The sequence below is a fragment of the Glycine max genome, chromosome 5 (assembly GCF_000004515.6).
Source record: "Glycine max cultivar Williams 82 chromosome 5, Glycine_max_v4.0, whole genome shotgun sequence".
In the NCBI taxonomy this organism is placed as follows: Eukaryota; Viridiplantae; Streptophyta; class Magnoliopsida; order Fabales; family Fabaceae; genus Glycine; species Glycine max.
The window spans coordinates 6395685-6419726 of NC_038241.2; the positions used below are offsets into that span (position 1 = coordinate 6395685).

General features: G+C 30.7%; 1 protein-coding gene, 1 long non-coding RNA gene, 1 other non-coding gene and 1 pseudogene across 4 annotated transcripts; 2 read left to right on the top strand and 2 right to left on the bottom strand.

The window, feature by feature from the left end:
* Positions 1–342: 342 nt before the first annotated feature.
* On the bottom strand, positions 343–2631 carry LOC102661709 (uncharacterized). Its single transcript, XR_001388268.3, has 4 exons — positions 2572–2631; positions 2185–2291; positions 887–982; positions 343–403 (listed from the first exon to the last, which is right to left on the bottom strand). It is a non-coding gene; the product is annotated as an uncharacterized lncRNA (long non-coding RNA).
* Positions 2632–4559: 1928 nt separating this feature from the next.
* On the top strand, positions 4560–4632 carry TRNAE-CUC (transfer RNA glutamic acid (anticodon CUC)). The gene has a single exon. It is a non-coding gene; the product is annotated as a tRNA-Glu (tRNA).
* Positions 4633–4721: 89 nt separating this feature from the next.
* On the top strand, positions 4722–6254 carry LOC100784414 (pentatricopeptide repeat-containing protein At4g16835, mitochondrial-like; annotated as a pseudogene).
* Positions 6255–7326: 1072 nt separating this feature from the next.
* LOC100783333 (GTP-binding protein YPTM2-like) lies at positions 7327–10565 on the bottom strand. 2 transcript variants are annotated; one of them, NM_001254569.1, is made up of 8 exons: positions 10376–10521; positions 9264–9336; positions 8874–8921; positions 8737–8784; positions 8229–8300; positions 7980–8135; positions 7760–7863; positions 7460–7585 (listed from the first exon to the last, which is right to left on the bottom strand). In NM_001254569.1, exons 1-8 carry the CDS (start codon positions 10387–10389, stop codon positions 7492–7494), a joined length of 609 nt encoding a protein of 202 aa, NP_001241498.1. In that variant the 5' UTR covers positions 10390–10521; the 3' UTR covers positions 7460–7491. The 2 variants fall into 2 exon arrangements, with proteins under 2 accessions (XP_040871128.1, NP_001241498.1); XM_041015194.1 differs by having other exon boundaries at positions 7327–7585; positions 7760–8135; positions 10376–10565.
* Positions 10566–24042: the final 13477 nt, after the last annotated feature.

A 24042-nucleotide genomic window follows, 5' to 3' on the forward strand; every position in this document is an offset into this window, starting at 1 on the left:
AAAAAGAAAAAAAGAAAAAAAGAGGGTTTGTCTTTCACGTTTTTTTTTCCAGACGGCAGCTCACGCTCGCCTATCTTATACCGACGGGCCTGCGTCCGATTCCCTAATAAGTCCCCTAGCTAGCAGCAAATAACTCCAAAAATTAAAATTATATAGCAATTAATTAGTTAGAATCAACTAAGCAAATGCCTCTTTAACATGATCTCATTCTAATTCTTGTTGAATGGAATAGGTGTGGTAGTCCTCTATGGGGTCAAACCAAAGCATGTGCCTCATCTTACGCCCACGAGTTCCATTCTTGTATACATTAGTCTGAATCAAATAAGGTTCTCCTGTTTTGTTCCCCCAAAAACTCAAAATCAAGCTTATCTCTTTCTGGCCCCGCACCATTTTCTGAGCACATCTGCAACAATTCCCCACTCATCACAATGGAATCATAGAAACATAAAGGGAAACTCATTAAAAAATAAACAATGTATAAGTGGACAAAACATAGAAGCATTCTCAAAAAAGAAAAAGGCCCTAAATAATAAATAAATTGAAGCAAGCAGTTTATCCTTATACCATGTAAATATACTAATCATTCAAAATTAATATACATTCTCAAAGTTAACAGCAACACACAAAATAGTAAAAAGTTATTCATATTCACAAAACTTATCCATAAAACTCGAGCCCTAAAGACAAAAATGATCATTTTTCAAGAACATTACACATATCACAACCAATATCAGTAATCCTGTTACTAAAAAATGTGTTCCACCACAAACGTTTGAGACAAAAATGATGCAGAAGAAAGCCACAGTAAAGAAGCGGAATCACAGAGAAGAAAGACAAATAATAATAATAATAATAATAATAATAATAGAGAAAATGCATCATGAACCTGAAAGAGGGATTCTGCATAATCATTGATATTGTTCATTGCTCTGTGTTTCGCTTGCACCCTTCTAAACCTTCTCGAGGTATGGTTGCTCCCTCTCTACAATTAAACTGTTCTTAGCAACAAAACATGTAAACAACACTTTTCACGTAACCAAATTACATCGAACCCCCACACCTTCTCATTAATTCAATAAAAATAATATTGTTAGGTTACACAAAAATGATGCAGAAGAAAGCCAAAGCAAAGAATCGGAATCGCAAAGAAGAAAGACAAATAATAATAATTAATCAAAACAAAAAAATAACAAAAAATAAGAAAAAGTGCAAAGAAGACATGTGTTTGTTCTAAACTTCTTTTTTTTGCCCCACTGAACAAAGATAAAAGAAAATACAACAACAAAGTTACCATTAAAAAACAGAACAACAAAAGTACCATGAACAGAGAAAAACGATAAGCTAACATGCATGTAAGAAAGGATGCATGAAAACAGCAACAGAAGAGAAGCCAAACCTCGTCCAACACAAACAAAATGAAAAGCTAACATGCATGTAAGAACGCATACATGACAACAGCACTACTCTTGCTTTAAAAAAATTGAGATTTAAGGGTAAAAATGTTGAATCTCAAGTACCCATAAATTTATTTCAGTTTTCTTTTTTTGCTTGTTGCAAAAAAATTGAAACTTTAGGGGTAAAAATGTTGAATCTCAAGTACCAAAGAAAAAAGGTTTTCTAATATAAAATCTTAAATATAAGATTATATACTTTTTCCTCTTAAATTAGGCATGACTCAATGTTAGGTTATTCTTTCTACAATAAATAGGAAAATTGTCATAAGAGAACGAATGAATTGTGGCTTTTAAACCTTAGAAGAGAACTAACGGAATGCACAAACTTGTTTACCCCAAAAAAAGCCATGTCCTTTGAAGTTGCAGAAAATCTTATATGCATATGTATGAGGCATCCTTGCTGCATTTCTATTTTCTTTTGTTAACTAATTGTTCACTTTGTTTCTCAACTTTTGACTAAGAGAACAAAAAGAGCCTAATTATTAAATGCTGAAAAGAGACAAAATTAGATAGTGCTTCAACAAAGGCAAACAAACAAAAATGCACATGGCAAAACGATTTATGAGTAGCTTGATATGGCATTTAAAGGAAAGAAATGTAACTTAAAATGCATGCCCCTTGCTGCACGCTTTAGGGGAGTACCCAAAATAAATATAAATTGCAGAAGATTGAAAGATGTCGCAAGCCAAGAAGGACCAAAAAGAGAAGGCGGATACAATTTGCAACTCACATGTCATCTCCAAGTATGCCTCCATGATCGTTGTTGAGAAAACCATGTCAAAACCTCACTCCCTCTCTTTGATCATCAAGCAGTCTATAGTTTATAGATATAGGAACCTGAAACAGCGAATAATGATTCACAACAACATTCAATCTTGTTTCCAATGAAACTGGGTCATCAATTATTATGGTTATTAATAAATATCCTATAAAAACCGCTTCATTGTGCACAGAACTTATGCCGTCAAGTAATTTTGATAGCCTATCCATCCCATCCTGTACATCAGTAGCATTTTCAGTATGATTGGGAAAACCTTCAAGGCCTGGAAACATTTTCTTTGTCCTGTATTTTAAAGACAATATATTAGAAGAGAGTGGTAACCAATGTCATTGATACCTAAAGTTTGATGCGGTAAATCTTAAAATACTCTTGCATTTTCGATTTCCAGCTAATGGAAGTTTCCAACCCTTCATATGTTGCCACTACAGAAGAAACTCCACCTTAAACCAATATACGTGTGGTTCCCTCCTATCCAAATGCCAAACCTATCAACATGTGGACACATTGCAATGGGCTTAATTTTTAACAATTGAAAATAAAAGGTTTTGAGAAATTTTTTTTGGAAAAATTTAACATTTTGAAACAATAATCCACGGTAACCTGAACTGTCTTTTCCACGATTTCTAAGTGTTTGATGAATTGCGCTACACAAAATTATTTTTAAAAAATAGTTGATTACATGAATGCTCATTGGTAAACCCGGAAAGAAAACAAACCAACGCAATACAAATAGAAAACACTCACCAATAGTCATTTCTCTCGCTAAACCCCCTATGAATATCCTTCTGCAATCAATGGGTCCAAGGTAATTAGATAGAAAAAAATCTAAGAAATTTGGAGAAAGGGAGCAAAAATAAAGTTGAAAAATCAATAAGAAAAAATAACTATTATTAAGATAAAAACATGCATAACAAAAAAAAAAAATTAAAACCTTGCAAATAGAAACAAATAGTAATGAAACAAACATGCATAACAACAAAAGGGAAAAAAGTTGCTTGGTGGATGCTTCTTCACGATAGTCCGGGAAAATAAAAAGGAACAAAAAACAGAGTTGTAAAAATCAGTAACAAAAAGTAACTATTATTAAGAAGGAAACATGCATAACAACAAACAAAATTAAAACATTGCAAATAGAGACAAATAGTACCAAAACAAACATGCATAACAACAAAAGGGAAAAAAACTTGCTTGCATGATGCTTTTTCGTCGATAGCCCGAGAAAATAAAAAAAAATCAAAAACAGAGTTATAAAATCAGTAAGAAAAAATAACCATTATTAAAAAAAAACATGCATAACAACAAACAAAATTAAAACCTTCCAAATAAAAACAACTTGCCTGCTGAATGCTTCTTCCTCGATAGCCCAGGAAAATAAAAAGGAACAAAAAACACAGTTGAAAAATCAGTAACAAAAAATAAATATTATTAAAAAGAAAACATGTATAACAACAAACAAAATTAAAACCTTGCAAATAGAGACAAATAACAGCCCCAAAAAAGGGGAAAAATAGTTCAAAATGACACCTTTATTATTCAACACCGTCCTGACCTTCAGCACCGTTGTTGTTACTATAGTTTGTCCCAAAAATCAAACCACAAAAAATCAGACCAAAGAATAGAATGAAGATGAGAAGAGAATCATATTAAAAACATAAAATGCAACATGCACAGCACAAAGTAGGAAGCAATGAGCACATCGGAGAAGGCTGAGGAACACAAAAAAATGTAAACTTTTATATCGTGAGAAGTCAGAAAACAAAATAAAGGCAGAACACCAAAAAAAATTTAACCTTTTGTGTTTACGAACCTGTACTCTTGGATTTTTTGAGATAAAAATCGCAACTCTAATGTGTTCTTCCACCTTCTCTGCCTAAATAAACACAAGTCTTCTACCATTCTAGTTCAAGAGGGAAAAAGAGAAGAAGAGAAGAAGAAGAGAAGAAGAAGAAGAAATGAGAAGTGAGAGAAAGGGGTCAGCGCACAAATAAAAAAAAAAACAATAAAGGTAAAACACTCAAAGTTGAATGAGATTATGTTTAATGAGATTATGTTTATGGTTGTAGTTTTTTCTAGTGTTACTTTATTATATAAGCAACCAATAAAGCTGATTTTTTTTATAATTAAGTTGTTTAAATATATTGGTTAAACTTTAATTTTATATGTATAAAAATGATAATTATATTCACGTTAAACATCCTTCTATCTTAAAAGCCTTTTCTTTAATTCCTATCTTAAAAGTTAAAACAAAGTCAACGGATATTTTAATTCGCATACAAAGAATAGACTTTAAATATTATATTTTACCTATACTCTATAATCATAAATCCGTTGTAGTCTAGTTGGTCAGGATATTCGGCTCTCACCCGAAAGACCCGGGTTCAAGTCCCGGCAACGGAATTACCTATTTTACTTTCTTATTTATTTGTTTATTTTTTTATTCATGTTTTATTTAAGATTAGTAAGGAGGAAGAAGCTAAACCCTTTGGCACCATTTTGGTGTCCATAATGCCCGTGGCTTCTTTGACAGCATGCCCATGAAGGATATTGCTTCGTGGAACACCATGATTTCTGGTTATGCGCAAGTTGGACTCATGGCCGACACTCGGAGGTTGTTCACGGCAATGCCGGAGAAAAACTGCTTCTCGTGGAGTGCCATTGTGTCTGGATATGTGGCTTGTGGGGATTTGGATTCTGCTTGGAGTGTTTTTATGCTGCGCCTGTGAGGAGTGTGATTACTGGGCATAAAGTTTGGGAGGGTAGAATTGGCAGAAAGATTGTTCCAGCAAATGTCAATGAGGACATTGGTGACATGGAATTCTATCATTGCTGGGTATGTTGAGAATGGGAGGGCAGAGGATGGGTTAAGGCTATTCAGGACAATGTCAGAAACTGGGGTTAAGCCTAATGCTTTGAGCTTGACTAGTGTCTTGTTGGGTTGTAGTGATTTGTCTGCATTGCATCTGGATAAGCAAGTTCATCAGTTAGTTTGTAAATCTCTTTTGAGTAGTGATACGATGGATGGCAGGAACTTCGTTGGTTAGTATGTATTCCAAGTGTGGGGATCTAAAGGATGCCTGGGAATTAATTGTTCGGATTCCACAGAAATATGTTATGTGCCGGAATGCAATGATTTCTGGGTATGCTCAACACGGGGCTGGTAAAAAAGCTCTTTGTTTGTTTGATGAGATGAAAAATCAAGGCATGAAACCAGATTGAATTACTTTTATTGCAGTATTGAACCGTGCAGAATCTTGGGGTCCAATATTCTAACACAATGGTTAGAGATTTTGGAATTGAAACTAAGCCAGAACACTACGCATGGATGGTTGACCTTCTTGATCGAGCTGGAAAGTTATCTGAGGCTGTAGATTTTATCAAATGTATGCCTTTTAAGCCCCATCCTGCCATTTATGGAACACTTTTAGGTGCTTGTAGGATCAATAAAAACTTACAGTTGGCTGGGTTTGCTGCCAAGTTTCTGCTTGAGCTTGATCCAACTATTGCAACTGGATATGTTCAATTGGCTAATGTTTATGCAGAGCACAAAACAGATGACCATCTAGCTAGTATCCGAAGATCAATGAAAGAAAATAATGTAGTGAAGATACCTGGATATAGTTGGATTGAAATAAACAGTGTGGTGCATGAGTTTAGATCAAGCAACACATTGCACCCCAAATTGGCTTTTCTATACATTGTAAATTAAAAGACTTGGAGAAGAAAATGAAGCTGGCTGGTTATGTTCCTGATCTTGAATTTGTGTTGCATGATGCGGGAGAGGAGCTGAAAGAACAACTTCTTTTATGGCATAGTGAGAAGTTGGCAATTGCATTTGGACTTCTAAAGGTACCATTAGGGGTTCCAATCAGGGTGTTCAAAAACTTGAGAGTTTGTGGAGTTTGCCACTCTGCAACCAAGTACATCTCAACCATAGAAGGAAGAGAAATCACAGTTAGAGATACCACGAGGTTTCATCATATTTCAAGGATGGGTTCTGCTCCTGCAGGGATTACTGGTAAGCTTGATAATGTGCGGTCAGCACAATGCTATTGCTATTGAATTGAAGGGTATGCTATTTTATTCTAAGAGCAATGCTGGCATGCTCTTCACCTTGAAGTTGATTTGATTTCATCATACTGTGCTAGAGATTCAGAAAAGTGCGCTTAATTGCTCTAGCATCACACTTATTCCAATTCAGTTCAGTTCAAATGAGTTATTTGAGCACCCCTACATAAAGTGATTATTGAGTGTGATTCATTAATCGCTGTAAACCTGGTAGATGACACTTGCTGCTCATCACATCCGTATTGGAGCATGATTAATCATATACCTGACAAAAGCTGGGAAGTTGGAGTAGTCCATGTTCTCATATTGTTGGGGTTTCAACCACTCGTTGAGTTGGTGGCATTAAAAAAAACAGAATAAAATAAAAACTAATCATTGATTGGGACAAGAAACATGGTTGTAGTGTTTCCTGAATGTTAGATCACGTGCACGAAAATGTCTGACCTAATTGCTTATTCAAATGAAATGCAATGCAACGACACTATGTTACAGATATAGAAACTGTTAGTGACAACGAAGTATATATATACCGACATCCAGCAAAAAAGACCTGGAAAGTGGTTTGTTATTGCCAGGGAGGAGACTGCATGCTATAATTTTTTATAATTTCATTCTCTTGGTTCTATCATCTATTGAAATAATGGTATATTTTTTTAATCTAACATTTTATTTTATTCTAAAAATATAATAAACAAAACAAAAGAAAGAAAACTCAGGTTTCTAGAGCCAAAAATATACTCAAATAGAGTGAGACTAACAAAATGATAAAAGAACAAAATGAAATGATAAACGCCGGTAACTGGTGAATTTTTTTATAAATAAAAAATTCAGTTTCCTATTATTTTTATTTCATAGACTTACAACAAGAGTTTTGTGCAATTGAACAAGATTCTACTCCTACGGAGAGGCACGAGAACAATAGAATAGATGTAGAAGCTGTTGAAATGAGATGAAAGTTCGAGGGACAAAGAACAAGGCAAATACTGCTATTCACCAATATTCCTAATTTTGTACAAATGTTTTTTCTTTTAAAATCAAATACATAGAAAATAATGGAAGTTTTAACAACGGCTTAACGATAAGAGGAACAAATCATGACGAACAATCTTGATATGAAAGCAATGTGAAAAGCTAGTTTTAGATGCCACTGAGACACATGAACTTCTAAGACCCCAAATACTTCGTCTCTCTCTAAGTCGAGCAGCAACCAGCCTTCTGGTTCACTGGCTGTCCTCGAATTTGAACTGTTGGAGGCCTCGCATTGTTCACTGGCTGGCTTGCCATTCTGTGTAAAAGAACCAACAATTACAAGTAAAGAGATCAATCATCTCGGTTATCCATTAAGGCATATTTAACTAAACAAAATTCATTGAAATCCACAAATTCAAACAAAATGTTTAACTAACAATGGTCCTTAATTGACAAAGGTAAGGACATTTTGCAAACAGAAATACAGCACCTGTTTTTAATTTCAGCAGCCATGGCCATGAAAGCCTGTTCAACATTGGTGGCATTTTTAGCACTAGTTTCCATGAAGGGAATTCCAATTTCATCTGCAAAAGCCTGAAAAGATGGAAAAAAAAAATAGAAAGCAAAAACTTGAAAACATTAGACAAAAGGACAAAAGGAAAGATATCAACAGATGTCAGTGGGAACAAAACAACAAAATTTAGAATCACCTTTGCTGTCTCATAGGACACAACTTTATTTGCCGTGAGATCGCACTTGTTTCCAACTAGAAGCTTGTTAACATTTTCACTTGCATAACGGTCAATTTCATTCAGCCACTGCTTAACATTATTAAAGCTCTCTTGGTCAGTGACATCATAAACAACCTGCAAAAAAAAAAAGGCAACAGGATTACACCACTGCTTCCAGAAACACAAAGGAAATTAACTCAAAAAGGAGGACCAGTTTAAAAGACTCACAATAATGCCATGAGCCCCACGATAATAGCTGCTAGTGATTGTTCGGAAACGTTCCTGACCCGCAGTGTCCCACTATATGGTAAAAAATGCAGAAAAATCTATCAACAATTACAAATACAGTAAAGCAACAATCCCAGATAATTGGGACAGGGTGTTGGAACAAATCATTTCCATTTTTTTCATGGGTTGAGCCTCTTAGTTAACAAACCACATGATTATTTTTTTGAAAGGCAAACCACATGATTATTACGTTAAACATAAAAAGAGACATTCTTGAGTATGTGATTGAAAACTTCAGGTTGAGCATTTTTTTTCTGGGCACATTCAAATTAATCTTTATACAAGTAATGGAGAGTTAGAGACAATTTGAAAAGGATGTACTTTAGATGTAGAAAACAAACTGGCATGTATTCTCAATAAACATTTACATCAGAACCAAAATCAAATTTGAGTCCAAGTACAACACAACACAATTAACATTTATAGAAGTCAAAGATCATGGCCTTACAATTTGAAGTTTAATAGTCTTCCCATCCTGCTCCACAGTGCGGATTTTCTATAAAAGGAGCATGGTAAATAATTAGTCACATATTTGTGCTGAAAATAAAATGGAAATTAGATTAAATGGTGAATGCAAATGCTTACAAAGTCCACTCCAATGGTACTGATATAGCTGTCAAGGTATGAATCATCCTGTTTCACAACAAAATAAAATATCAAGAAGTGTAACCTCCACTTCTTAAAACAAATTCAAAGTAAAAACTTTTGTTTAGCATTGCAACCTCCACCAACACAAACACACAATACTGCATCTGAAAAAGGACTCCAAAGTTCTAAACATACAAATCAATGATTACCAATCACACCATATATGTAGACCTTGCATCTCTAATATGTCAATACATTTGGACTTTTATAAATTATAAATATAGGGAAATGGAACAGTGGGAATTTTCAAATTCGTATTCAATTAATTGCAAAAACAAGGAAGAAGACGAAGAAAAAGAAGAAAGAAAACAGAGACTCAGAACTTACAGCAAACCTCAGGAGAAGACATGACTTGCCTACACCAGAATCTCCAATCAGCAAAAGCTTGAACAAATAATCGCTGCAAAAAACATAGTTAAGCTCCAATCAAAAACGGGAAATTAGTAAGGAACTGTCTAGTGTCTATTATACTCTATCCTTTACCAAGGATACGTCAACATGACACATAAGACGAGCACTTGTGCCACAACAAAACATGATCGTCTAAAAGGTAGCATGCAGGCTGCCACATCTAGGACATCACTTATAATGATAATCGTATAATCATGCACCGACCACACATTCTTCACTATTATATATTTATATTTGTCTCTTGATTTGTACAACACAATACTTGGCTAAATCCAGAAAAACTCCTCTAAATTTACGCAAAAGTCGTGTTTTTTTTTTCTATAAAACTTTGGTCCACTTCGTCTCAGCAAGAATTAACTGCCAAAAATGCCATTAAAATTTTAAATCAATTTATTTTAGGAAGGACCACTTGTTGCTCAACCATCACATTCATTCATAGATCTATCTGTAGAACTTCAACAACCTCCCTTTTCCATTACAGAAGAATAAAAAACTATAGCAATCCTTAGTTACAATAAAACATCGCTAATCACCGTTACCCAATAAAAAAAGAGAGACTAAGGTATCAATTATAAGAATTTTACAACTCACAATCACCACCTAGTCCTTGGAAAAATTCACATGTTTTAACTAATGATCAAGCGGGTATCTTAATATCTTTTGCTAAATAGTAGATTTTCAGCAGTAATTTCATCATTACAAAAAAATATATAATTAATATAAAACGTTTTTTAAAAAAAAAAATCCAAACTGGATCAGAGAATCAAACATTTCCTAAATAGCTAAAACATAATTTCACACGCGCGAATGGATCTATCGTCTAAAGAAACAGATCTAAATCAGTGAAGCAGTTTCCAGAAGCACGATCCACTAAAAACAGATTTCACAAAACCTAATCAGCACTTTGTAAACACAAAATTCACCGCTACCGCGCGGCGACTACACCAGATCTAAGCGAGTTGATTCATAAACGAACACACGAAACGATTATTTTTCATAACGAAGGAGTTTGGAGAATTCGCACTTACTATTCGGGATTCATGGTGGTGCGAGGCTGGGAACGATTCGAATCGGAGAGGGCTCGACGGAGGAGGGAAGAGTAAGGGCTCGCCGGCGAGAGGAGTGGCCGGAATCTGAGATCGTCGCCGGAGAAAGAGAAAAGGGAAGAAAAAAACGAGGAAATGCGTGAGGAAGTGGCGTTTTAAAATGACCCGTGGGTGTCGGAGGTCTTTAAGAAGGGTGAAGGGGTGCGAGTGGGGTGACGTATCGTCAGGATCAGCGGCTGCCACGTGTCCTCCACGATGTTTGCATTTACCAAGTTGGATACTTTCTTCTTCTCACCTTGTTCGTATTGCCTTTTCTTTTTTTAAATAATATTCCGAATTTTGTTTTCATTATAAGCAAGATAAACTAAACTGGATAGTTAATGGGGAAAGTAAATTACACACATTTTTTTCAACATTTAACAAAATTATATATGTCTCTTTTCTTTTTAAAAGACATATACATGTTTCTCTTAACATAATGATATATGTATTTCTCATGTTTAAGAAAATTACATATATTTTTCTTTTAATTTTAAAAATTTATTTCTAAGTGTCATCTAACTATTTGATAGTGATAAATAATATAAAAAAGTTTAAAAAAATCTTATTTTTTCTACAATAGTATATTTTCGGATGCACATTAACTTACCTTTGCATAAAAAATAACATTTAAATTTTATGAGTTTGAAAAAATAAATAATTTGTTTAAAAATTTTAAATATTTTCATATTTATGAAAATAAAAAATATATTTTAACTTTTTTAATCAGAATTATCAATATTAATGTGTTACTGTCAACTATTTAAACGATATTAGATATTAAAAATATTTATGTAGGTTTTAAAAATGAAAAAAAAAACATATGTAATTTTCTTAAATGATAGAAAATGTATGGGTAGGTTTTATATAAAAAAAAAAACATAAAATTTCTTTAAATATCATAGATATAGGTAATTTCGTCAATTTTAACAAATTCACTTAAATTGCCGAATGTGAGATTGCGTTTTTAAGATTTTCTTTAACAGAAGTGCTGAGTGCCACCAAAGTTTTGGTACAAATTTGGTAGCACCATGGAGATTAGTGAAACAAAATTTATATTAATATCATGATCAAAAATATAATTTTGTATTAATATTATGATTAGAAAAAAAATATTACTATTAATTTATAAAAGTAAAATATGTTTTTGGACTTTTAAAAAAATTTGAAATTTGATTGTAGTTTGTTTTAAAAAAAAAATATTTTGGTTTTTCCAACTTTAAAATGCAAATCTTTAAATAATTTAGATAACGTTCTTGGTCTCACACCTCTTTTGATTTTTACAAGAATAAAAAATATATTTTACCTTATAAAAAAATAGGAATATACTTTACATAGTAAATTAATTAGAAATAATTCTTACCTTATATTTTAATATAATTATTGTAGGAACTAATAGACTTACAATATAATATCTAATTGTAGAAAATAATTTCTTAGATAAATTTTAGTTACTTAAAGTAAATTCTTATACTTTACCTAAAAAACATTTGTTATTAAATTATAATTTGTTTGTTTTGAGGAAAGGTTATTTGATGATACTGTTCATAAAAAAATATAAAATATTTATAAGAAAAATCAACCACAAAATGTGTTTGAATATGTTGGTGTTTTGGACGTGTTGACGTGAATGTAGGGTATATTGGATTAAAATTTTAAAAGATTTTAAAATATATATTTTTTTTAAAAAAGTTGAGGTAATCAATCAATAATTTTAATATAAATAAGTCTTGTGTTATTTATTATTTAATTAAAGTTATTAAGATTTTTTAAGGAATGTAACGAAATTTAGTAGTATTTATTTAAGATTTTTTACCACTTAAACAAATCTTCTAAAAACTATAAAGATTTCTATGGGTTTTGATTGATTTCTTATAATTTATATATATATATATATATATATAATCAAACGATTCCTATAAAAAAAAACCTTAAAATTTTCTTGAATTTTTTTCTTTATCTCTCATTCTCAATATTTTTTTTTTGTCTGTCTTAAAAACAATATAAACATTAATGTACAGCACTTCGTAGTGTCCACTAATCACATGTTAATTGTCATTCATAGGTTGATTCTCCTTTTTATTGCTTCTCCGTAACGGCTTAAAATGAAAAAGGCTTTCTTTTTGTTCATAGAGGCATTGAAAGTTTTGCCCTTAACGTAAATGTTTACTATTATATATAATGATGAAATATACTGTTCCGTCGTATAAATGTGATAATGGGGTTATAATGATAAAAGAAGCAGCCAAAACAAATATTTTCCCTGGCCGCATAATTTAATACAAATTCACCTCGTGGTTATTGTAAAACAAGAATTTGACATACCCATCCAACAGTCAGAATTTTCCTTTAACACGTGAAAATTAATGAAATAAATTTGTTTCATTGAATAAAATATGTTCATATATGGTTAAGAATTAAATCTTGGTTAACATGTTTAAAAGATCTAATATGTGTTTGATTTAGAGTTTAAGAAATTTAATTTTAAACAATTGAATGTAACGGACGTGTGAATCTAAATTAATTTGAATTACATATTTATATCAGAAAAAAGTGAAAAAATTATATTTTTAGCTTTAGAATAAATAAAGTCCTAATTCTTTATCAACTTTTTTTTGAGAAAAAAGAGGAAAGGTCCAAAACTAAAAAATCATGGAGGAATATAATGGATGCAATATTTATATCAGCTTGCATGAGAAGAGAAGTAAAAAAAAGGAACAAACCTCTAACAACTAAACTAAACCGAAAGTGTTGCTGAATATTGTACAAGTTGATCAGAGTAATACATGACTCAATTTTCTTAAGAAAAGTGTTAGGCTTATGTCATTGGAAAAAATGTTATTGAAAGGAAAAAAAAATTCAACAAAGAGGTCGATCAAATTTTTTAATAAAGATTTATTATTGATAAAATAAATTATTAATACGAATAACATAATAAAGAAAATATGATAACAAAAATAAAATATTGTACTTGACGAAGGCACTAGTCTCCCCGAAGATGTGTTACCATCTCTGATAACAACTCCGCGGCAAGCGAAGTCGTGAATGTACCAAATCAAACTATGGCAAGAACTTTATAGATAAGAAAGTGTAATTTAAAAAAAAAAATCCTACTAAAAATAACTAGATAAAATCTCCTGTATAGATTGTTTATATCAATATTATATTATAATAAAACACCAAAAATATTATATTATAACTAATTAACTATGATATGATGTAGTAAAAATTAATTATTTCATATTTTGTAAGAAATTAATTATAAATTATCTTTGCAAATAAATTTTAGTTTAGCAAGTTACTTTTATACGAATTTTTATAATACAATTTATATTTTATATATTTAGCAATGGATAATTTTTAAAGCATGACTAATTTCTTACAATTTCACTTTTTAATATCTTAAAATGATTGAATTAAAACACGGATAAAATTATAAGTAATTAAAAGATGAATTAACCTAGATAGTGTTATCAATGTTTTCCCGGACTATGTCTATGTATACATTAAGATTTAATTCTGCATTGGCAATATTTTTTAAAACCTATATCATAAACACTCAAAGTATATTTAAAAAGAATTCGAAGATAAGGTCGCATCCTAAAAATAAAAAAGTGATTTACTCTCTCAAGTTGTGATAATAAACTATAATTGTCTTCTACTGGTGACGTTAAGAATAAAGCATAGCGTGAGACGGTTCTTTAAATAGTTAGGATAGTGCTGTCTGTGTAGACGGTTGTTTTAAATACATAATTTTTAAAGTTCGATTTTCATGTCCCATCAATCTAAATTTTTTGTATTATTAATTATCAGTATATCTTAATTAAATTATATTTTTTATATTTATAAAGAACAACGGTTATAGCTCAATTCATTCAAGCAAACATCTGCACAATATATAGATCTTTTTAAATTTAAATAAAATTTATAAATATGGATTAAAAATTGTAAAAAAAATATAAAATATATAGAATTATTTTTAAAGAAAATAATTTAAAAGTTAAAAATAATAAACTTAAGTTAAGAATATTAACATAACTTATTTGCAATCGATATTACTATAGTAAAAACACAAACTATGTTTCAATAAAATATCCACTAATTTAGTATGCAAAAATAAATTACACCAAATAAGCTTTTCTTCTCCCTTAAAGAAATATTTAAGTTGATATCTACAAAGACCACCAAAGAAAATATATAAATAAAAAAAGATAAGAATAAGAAGAAAAGAAAAAGATTGGAAGGTGATATGAGACATTTGCTTAGGAGAATTGGTTTTGGATTTTGGCTCCTGTGAGTCTGGGACTGTGTTTGATTTGATGATTAAGGAAAAGAGAAGAATGGCCATAAGCGTTTTTGAGTTGAGTTGCCTCTTAATCACATGATGCTACCTATGTTACGCGCGCGTGTGAATGGTAAAGGAGACTACCTGTGAAGCAGTGCAGTCCACGTAAAATTAAATAATGATTAAATTAATTAAATATAAAATCTTAAATTAAAGTTATTTCATAAGTAAGAAACACGATATATAATATTTATTATCCTATTTAATTAACTGAACTAAATGATTACATCCCCTTGATTCTTAAATTAAAGTTTAATTGTAATTTTTATCTTTAATTTTTATTTTTAGATAAATTTTACTCCAATAAATTAATTTGATATATATTTTTTTTAGTTTTTTTAAAAAATTTATAAATTTTATCTTTCATCATTAAGTTGATTGACACCATAAAAGTTGAGGATAAATTTATCAAAAAGTAAAAAAATTAAAAATAAAATTTACCAAAAAATAAAAAAATTTAAGGATAAAATTTATCAAAATTAGGGATAAAAAGTGTAACTATTTCACTCACGTCAGTTCAACAATAAAAGATAAAAGGTTTAATTAAGTTTTTATATTCAAAATATAATTCATTTTTAGATTATTATTTAATATTTTTTTAACCAAGGATTTGAAAAAAAAAATTAGTTTCATTTTATAACCTGTAGTTAATTTCCTTCAACTAAATACTTGAAAAAAAATAATTTCATTTTACAATCTATCGTTAATTTCCTTCTGTCAAGTGATGACACGTGACAGACAGAGTGTCATGCCATCACGCCACGTCATCACATCTTGTCACAGATACATCATTGTCACATCATCGCCTTTAATGACATGTCAATGATTAGGCGTGATGACGTGATATTCAGTGTGCTACATCATCATTTAACAGAATGGATTGACGACAGATTGTAAAAAGAAATTGAAATTTTTTCAAGTAGGTATTTGATAAAAAATGAATTTTTAGGTAGTAATCTAACGACATATTTTTTTTCAGGTATGAAAAACTTATTTAAACCAATATGAAAAATAATTTTTTAGTTAACAAATGATAAGGTGGAGTTTTATCAAAATAAATAATTTAGTTGCTGATAAATGATAAATTTTATCATTTTATTGAAAATAAAAATGGTAATCGTAAATTTAAGTTATGTTTAAAACAAATATTATAAGTCAATAAGAAAAAATCGTTTCTCAAACACTTTTATCTGATTAAATATTTGTAAATTTGTCAAAAAATTAAAAATTAATTAAAATAACTTGATGAACATATATGTAATTTACTTTTATATAGACTTAAGAAACTTTATCCTATTTATTTTTTTAAGATAATTTCTCATTCAAAATAAGAAATACATTAAATTAATAAGATATTTTTTTTATTGGTGGGAATAAAAAAATACTATTTGAAATGTACCATAACTAACCTATTAATTATCATATTTAATAAACTAAACTAGATTAATAAGATAGTATTAAAGGTGAAATTAAAAAGCTAAGATGCGTACATTTAATATTTAGACAAAGGTAAAAGAGAACCCAATAAGATCAAATGAGGAGATATATATTTTAGGTCCAGAGAATAGTGAAGGAAGAGCGAGGAAAGACGACATAAGATGTTATATATGAAAATTGATCATAAACCATAAAACACCAATTATATATGATTTAAATAAGTTTTTCACATTAAATAAGTTTTTCATACCTAAAGATTAGGTCGTTTTCATATTTAATTTTATTACCTGTCGTTAATCGTCTTCCATTAAATGATGACATGAGAGACAAAATGTCACATCATCACACTCAATCATTAACATGTCAATGCCACGTCAATAAAGGTAATGACGTGATACTCCATCTGTCATGTCATCACTTAACAGAAGACAATTCAAAGCAGGTAGTAAAATAAAACTGGAAAATTTTTCAAATACTTGATTGAAAAAAAATTAATATTAGGTAGTAATATGAAAACAACATATATTATAGGTACGAAAAATTTAATTAAGTCAAAATAAAATTTATAAATTTTCTAAAAGATTGAGATACAATGCGTTAAATTAATTTATTGGTAATAAAATATACCAAAAAATAAAAATTAAGAATAAAAAATGTAATTAAGCCTAAACCCATACAAAACAAAGACTAATTGATGGATTTCACATAGGGCGCATGTGAAATTACTCAGATTGAACTGGAAATTAATGCAAAAAAAATTTAGACAAAAGAGGCAGGCAAGTGCTAGTAGCTAGCAGCAACCAAGATCTCAACTAGATTTACACTAAGGCTGCTACTAACTCGAAAACAAAGCAAGCCACAAAATATCATTAATAAAAGAAAGAACCAACACCAAAGGCATAGGGGGAAAGAACCAAACCCTTGCAAAAACAAACTATTTGAATCTATAGCTTGGCATGCCATATTTATTCCTATGGAATCAATAGAAATAAAACACAGGGAGAGAATTGCACTAGGAAAACTCGCAAAAAGAATGGGCACGAGAGGCAAGCGCATCTGCTCAAGCGTTGCCTTCTCTAAAAATGTGCCCAACAAAAAAAAAAAAACATATTCTTTGTAGCATTTATACAATTAAGTCATTTATTTCTTAATCTCCAAGGGACTATACTGTGATTTCTGAAAGCTTGAACCACCAGCCGGGAATCACACTTAAGCCAAATTTTCCTTCATCCGCTCTTAACAGCAATCTTAATCACTAAAATGGCTCCCATCAGTTCTGAAAAAACTGAGTTCTGCATGCCCAAGCAAGTAGAGAAGCACCCAACAAACTGGAAAATAATGCAAATAAATCACCAGTCCATGAAACTATATAAGAGTCAACATTCAATGAGCATCCTGTGAAGCTCAAAATTGCGACCAGGTGAAGGATAGACAAAGACCATGGTTGGGAGCATCGTGTAAAAGAGGTGCAACTTTTACTAAAGCTATCACAACCACAAATGAGGAGATGAATACCACCATAAAAGATGTCACTGTGAGATAGTTGGGAGCATTTTGCTTCCACAGCTTGTCATTTACCTTAGTCAGGTTGACCAACGAGTCGACAACGATATGATAAAATAGGCCAAGACATTTTCAAAGAGTGTAAAATAAGCCAATCGCTAATAGCCTTTGTAACACTTAATTTTAGACAGAAATATTGCTTGAAACGCTTAATTTAATTTATTTTAGAAATATGCGTTACTTTTTTAACTGTTATTTATAAACAATAATAAAAGAATCATATATATATATATATATATATATATATATATATATATATATATATATATTATATTTTTAGAGCAAAATGCGTTAGTCAAAAAATGTTAAATAGTTGCATTGAATTAAAATAAATACATATATAAAGTAATTCAATTTCCATATATAAATAAAAAAATTGTAGTATCACAAAGAAATATGCGGATATATCCCATTATAGTACGAAGGTAAGTAAAATAAGTTTTGCATCCTTACTACAATAAAATACATATCCTTGGAGAAACCTTTCTCAAAATACATCAAAATAGTAAAGAAAATTAGAATCACAACAAATCACTTATCATACTAGAAGTATAAAATTGACTAAGACACGTCCTTTGAAAAATTGTCACTCTCCTCCTTAGATGTCGGCTCCAATTGCTTCAACAGTTCTCGGTACTCCTTAATCCCCTCAAATAACATGTTTGAGTGGTCACCTCAGTCCTCTGTAACCTCCATTGGGTATACTTTTTGCAGGCTATATCGGCGAAATTTTCCTCGCTCGTCGTACTCCTCTAGAGTTAACAAGAATTCCAAAGCAGGACATGGCTCTTCTAGTCCGAGATACAAATGAGTATCTTCATAGTATCGAAGCTCGGCACGAGATGTGTATCCCCATGGGATATAGCAAGCTAGTAAACGATTTATGATAAAGGGCACTGCATTTGGTCTATTAGCTGAAACAACATGAACTTGAGTATAGAAGGTGTAACGTGTAGTCCGTGTTACGATGCAGGGTCATACCCGCTCTTTCTGCGAGCTATGCCAAGCCCACAGGCGCCTCACTGCACTTGGCATCGTTAGTACCTGAAAGTTATTGATTGTAGGGGTGAGTTTTCTGCTCCTCAAACGCCACAAGCAAACAATTAAACAAAGAATAAATACACCCTATTAACCACTAGTGTGGTTTCTCTAAGCAAACAACATTCTCGAGGTCCTAAGTGCATTACCAACACACTTATCACCTATTAGGCCCAACCTCGGCTACTAATCCTCACAGGTCTTGATGGTCTTACAAAATCATGTGGATGACAATCAAGAGTGATCGCCATATATGGATACAACATACACCGATCTCCAAGCTTTCAACTCAAAAAGCATAGGCTCGGAGTTTGTCAGGAGTAGCAAAGTGAGGCCTGTGAGTTACCCATACCAAATAAGTGCACCAAATATCGGATAGTCACTACTCCCTAATTCCCCTAGGTTCTTCGAACCTCTCCACCCACTATACTCCAATGTATCTATGTCCATCATATACTTTCTCAATGTAACCTCACCTTCTCACAGAAGAAATAGAACCATTGGTTCTTTAATCTCTATCAATCCTCTGGATTGTTGTCACTACATTGCGTGCATAACCCTCATGCCACATGCATCAGCAAATGCATACAAACAAACAAACAAACAAGAAAGACGAGGCTCAGGCCTACATACTACTATTAGGGGATCAATCGTGATCCTTTAAGCGTTAAAATTATTTGTCAAACAAAACAATCGAACAACATAACAATTGTAATTATAGCCATCCAACAAACATAGCAAACAATTTGTAAAGGGTCAGACACCCCTGAACCCAAACCACAACGTGTACAAATAAAAATAGCAGTATGCATATATAATAGAAAATAAATTTTCATGCCACAAATACAATTGTCGGATTTCACACTTTGTCGATCTTATCATTCAACAACAACAATAATAAATACACATGCATGCATTTCAGTAATTTTATCAGTAGAGAATCATCACAATTCCAAAGTATACATTAATCATCAGATCTTGCAGTTTATGTCAACAATAATATAGCAGTTAAACCAACAGTTCTAAAAAATTAATAATTCTAAGGTTATTTATCCAGAGGCACAAATTTCTATGCTAAGTTGTCTACTATCTAAAATCACTCTATCGCTTAGTTTTACAAAGTTTCACTCCTAACTTAATTTTAGTGTTCTAGGTGTTTTGGGAATCGATTTTTTACAAATATTATATGTTACCCTTTTTCAAACCTAAAAAATTCATTTTTGAGGTCAAAACTCTAAGAAAAACATTTCATATAGCTCCTACTTTCAATTTATTTTCATGACAAATTTTACTTTGTAAAATTTCTTAAAACTTGTTTTATTTATAACTTTTGTTAGAAAACTTTGATTTAAGTGAAATTGAAGGCTAACCCTATGTTTTAACACCCCAAAGAACTCATTTTTAACCTTAAAACTTCCATAAAAAAACATATCACCAATTTCCAGTCATGGCAACAGATACGAAATTTTAAACATCACAACGTGTAATGAAGCCTAGCTTTCAAAGACAACAAGGTTATGGTTTAAGTAGTTAAAAAGACTCTCCTTACCTTAAATGAAGATTCCTTAAAATGGTCAAGGGACAAAGGTTCAGATCTTGAAGTCTTAAGCTTCAAAGGATGAAAAACAAATTTTGGAACCTCAAGTAAGAACCTTGCACGAAAATGAGGAAGATATAAGAAGAAAAAAGAGGTTTAAGGGCTTATTACCAAGGCTTTGAGAGAAGTATCAAAACACTAAGATGGAGCTTAGAGGAAGATGAAAATGGTGGTCTCTTCCTCCTTGAGTGTCTCGTGCAAATGGAGAAGAATGAAGGTCCAAGTTTTGATTTTTGGAGAGAAAATGGTGAGAAATGGCGGAAAATGATGCAAGGCTATTGATGTATTCAATTGAAAAGCTTAAATGACCATATTATAGGCCATATTGGATGTATCAATGCTTGTCATAAGTAGGTAGTTTTGCTTTTGAATTTTTAGCCCGAAGGGACAAAGTAGGCATAAGCAAAAATAGTAAAAATTGCTTTTGCCAAAACTTGTAAATCCTATCTTAAGCATATAGATTAATGTGTTAACTTCCTCAATTATTGTGTTAAACTCCCTAAGAATATGTATACTCAGATTAAAACTCACACAAAGTCTACTTACACAAGACAAATTACACTATGATCCAGTGCACAATGCTATTCTTGCACAAATAGTAATGTAGCTCAACTAGTTTCTATTTTTCATCAAGTTTTACTAAACTAATCACACACACATATAATGCACAAAAATCAATAATTAAAAAAAAACATATAATCACTGCAATTGAATATGCACAAGTACAAATGACATAACATAGAGTTTTCTCTATCAGTCTAAGTTATAATTTTTGTGAGAGTATTACAACGTTGGGCTTGACAATAAAGGATTAGGAGAGAGGGAACCGAGGGAGGAGGATAGAGTCAAGGGGAAAGGGAGCTTTGAGTGCTATGAGAGGATGTGATCAAGGGAGAGGAAAAACTTTGGGATGCACAAATATGATGGGTTATTATTTAGACACTGACTAGGGCACAAAGTAGAAATGTTATCTTATCAAAAGTAAATAAATAAAACAATCTATTTAAAAATAAGGATATATTTGTTTTTATGCATTACTTTTCAATATATAATATTTTATTAGAGTTACTATAGCTATAAAATTTAGTCAACGTGTCTCATTATCCCACCCTAGAAGTTGTATCATTTTAATGATAAATATAAAAAACTACTAGTATCAATCATCTTAGACAACTATTCATCTATCTTTATACACCCAAGCATGTGCATGCATATATATAATTTCTTAACTAACTATTCATTTTAAATAAAACAAAACCTTATATTAAAAATTAAATTATTTATCAAATATATATTACTTTTATTGTTCTTATTAGAATTGAATATATAAAAATATTTTTTTTTGTAAACATTATTTTTACAAAAGAATTTTTTAATCTAATTATAAGTTTGGAGATAAAATTATCCAATAAAAAATTATTAAAGGACATAATAATTGATGTAACCTATACTAATGTGTGTGAGTTTAAATATGTTCTGAAATCTTAAAAATATGATTTTATTTAATTTTGATCTTTTAAAAACATTTATTTTTTTGTAACTGATATTTTCATTGTTTTTATCTTTATAAATCTTAATTATATTTTTTAAAATGTCTTTATCATTCAACAACTATTTTAAACTGACATCTGATGTGATATGAATTCATATTACATTAATAGTAATAAAATATAAAAAGTTGTGGTTATCAAAACTAATGATTCTAAATAAATAAAATCATATAAAAATATATTTTAACTGGATATTTGTAAAAGTGATGTAACCATCTCAACTCTTCAGTTCAAAAGTGCAAACTTTAAAAAACTAATACTTCAACAAGTCTTTGTGGGCGGTAAACACTAGTACATATTGATATTGATACTGATGGTTAGCTACTTAATTATTATTTCTGGTAGCAATTGAAAAATATTAGATTAGTTGAATTACCAAATTTTGCATTAACACCCAGATAAATAATTTCTCATTGTCATATATAAGACCCTTGTGTGCAAATGTTAGTTAAGTTTGCATACCAAAACTGTACAACTTAATTATTTATTATTTTAATTACATTCACACCCATTATTATGAAGGTAGGATGGTGGAAATCCAACTATCTATCTGCATATTCACATTTATTATACATAAACTTTAAAGTTTTATTCTCTCTATCTCATAATAATAATTATGTGTAAGAAGAAAAAATATGTCTAAAAATAATTATCATTTTAATTTTTTAATATCATATTAATGACTTTTTTCTATTTATATCCCTTATATTAATAATATGAGCTAAAAAAACAAAAATTGATGATGATAAGATTACTTTTGTAAAATTGTTATTCTCTTTCATTTATTTATTGATTTTTCTTAGTCGTATAAAAAAACTTAGGACAATAATTATAATAAGATGAAGGGAATAATATAAAATTCTTCATGTATATAATTCTTACTCAATAACTTATCATTTTAATAATAATAATAAAATAAAGATAAATACTAATCAGTTTCCTTAGGACATTGGTTAAAGAACTCGTTAGAAAATTAGTTTCGTTAACCAATACCTTAAGAGTACTCGTTAGAAAATCATAAAGTAAATTATATATGTATCATTTATGTTTGTTTAGATTGCACACAATATTTATGTTTTCTTTTAACATTTATAACAATCTCCTTTAAAAAACATGATGTAATATTTTTTAAATAATTAAGAGAACAAGTGTAATTTATAAGAGGTGTGATTATAATATTTTTCAAAAGGCAAAAAAATGATGTGTGAAATCTAAAAAAAAAACTCAAAGAATGATAGCTACTATAATTTACTCATAATACCATATAATACAAAAAAAAAAACAAAAGCATATATTACACAACATTATTAAAGTCGATCAAAGACTAAATTCTTATGAATATAGGAATCTATTTTAACATTTTTTTTCTAATATCTTTCATTTTGTCCTCTTCTCTCCTATCATTTCTTTTCTCAATTGGTGTCACACCAATTATTTCATCTTATTATATTATAAAATAAATGTGTTATCTAAATGATTGCATAAAATAAAAGTAAAACAAAAAATAGAATATGATTGAAAATTGAATCCCTAGCTAAAGTTTTTCCTATAAATAACTAAGTGTCCTAGGTAAGGCCAAGATGAATGTGACACAGAAACAATGGTTGTGCGTGATGCTACCAAAAGCCTCCAAAACTTACAGATTGAAGCAGTGATGAGTGTGCCACCTTTAAAGGTAACAGAAGCAAGGCGAGTTCGCCACGTTTTGATGACTAACACTGACTCATTTGTGAAGTCAAAAGGCCATTGGTGGATGCTACCAAATAGTTCTTTACTATGAGAAGTTTTTGGCGGGTTGGATTGTAGAGTCACTGGCAGTGCCTTGGTGGAACAACCACTTCTTGCAGGGAGGCTCCAGTAAGGACATTGGCAACAAGGGATTATTGGAGATTGTGTCCATTGATTCCCGCATTCGACTCTACGAGGCACGGTTTCCGATGGTCTTGTTAGAGTTTCTTGCCTTGTTGAGTGAAAGAAACATCTTGAGGCTGAGCTTGTCTTCTGGAAGGAAATTGATGAGCACAATCCTGAGTTCTCTCCTCTCTTCTATGTTCAGGTAAGTACTACATGCGGTATTTTT

Coding starts and splice junctions, on each gene's coding strand:
- LOC100783333 (XM_041015194.1), bottom strand. Junction 8,922..9,263: donor GTCTTCTCCTGAGGTTTGCT/GTAAGTTCTGAG, acceptor GTTGTGAAACAG/GATGATTCATACCTTGACAG. Junction 7,586..7,759: donor GCTGCTGAAATTAAAAACAG/GTGCTGTATTTC, acceptor TCTTTTACACAG/AATGGCAAGCCAGCCAGTGA.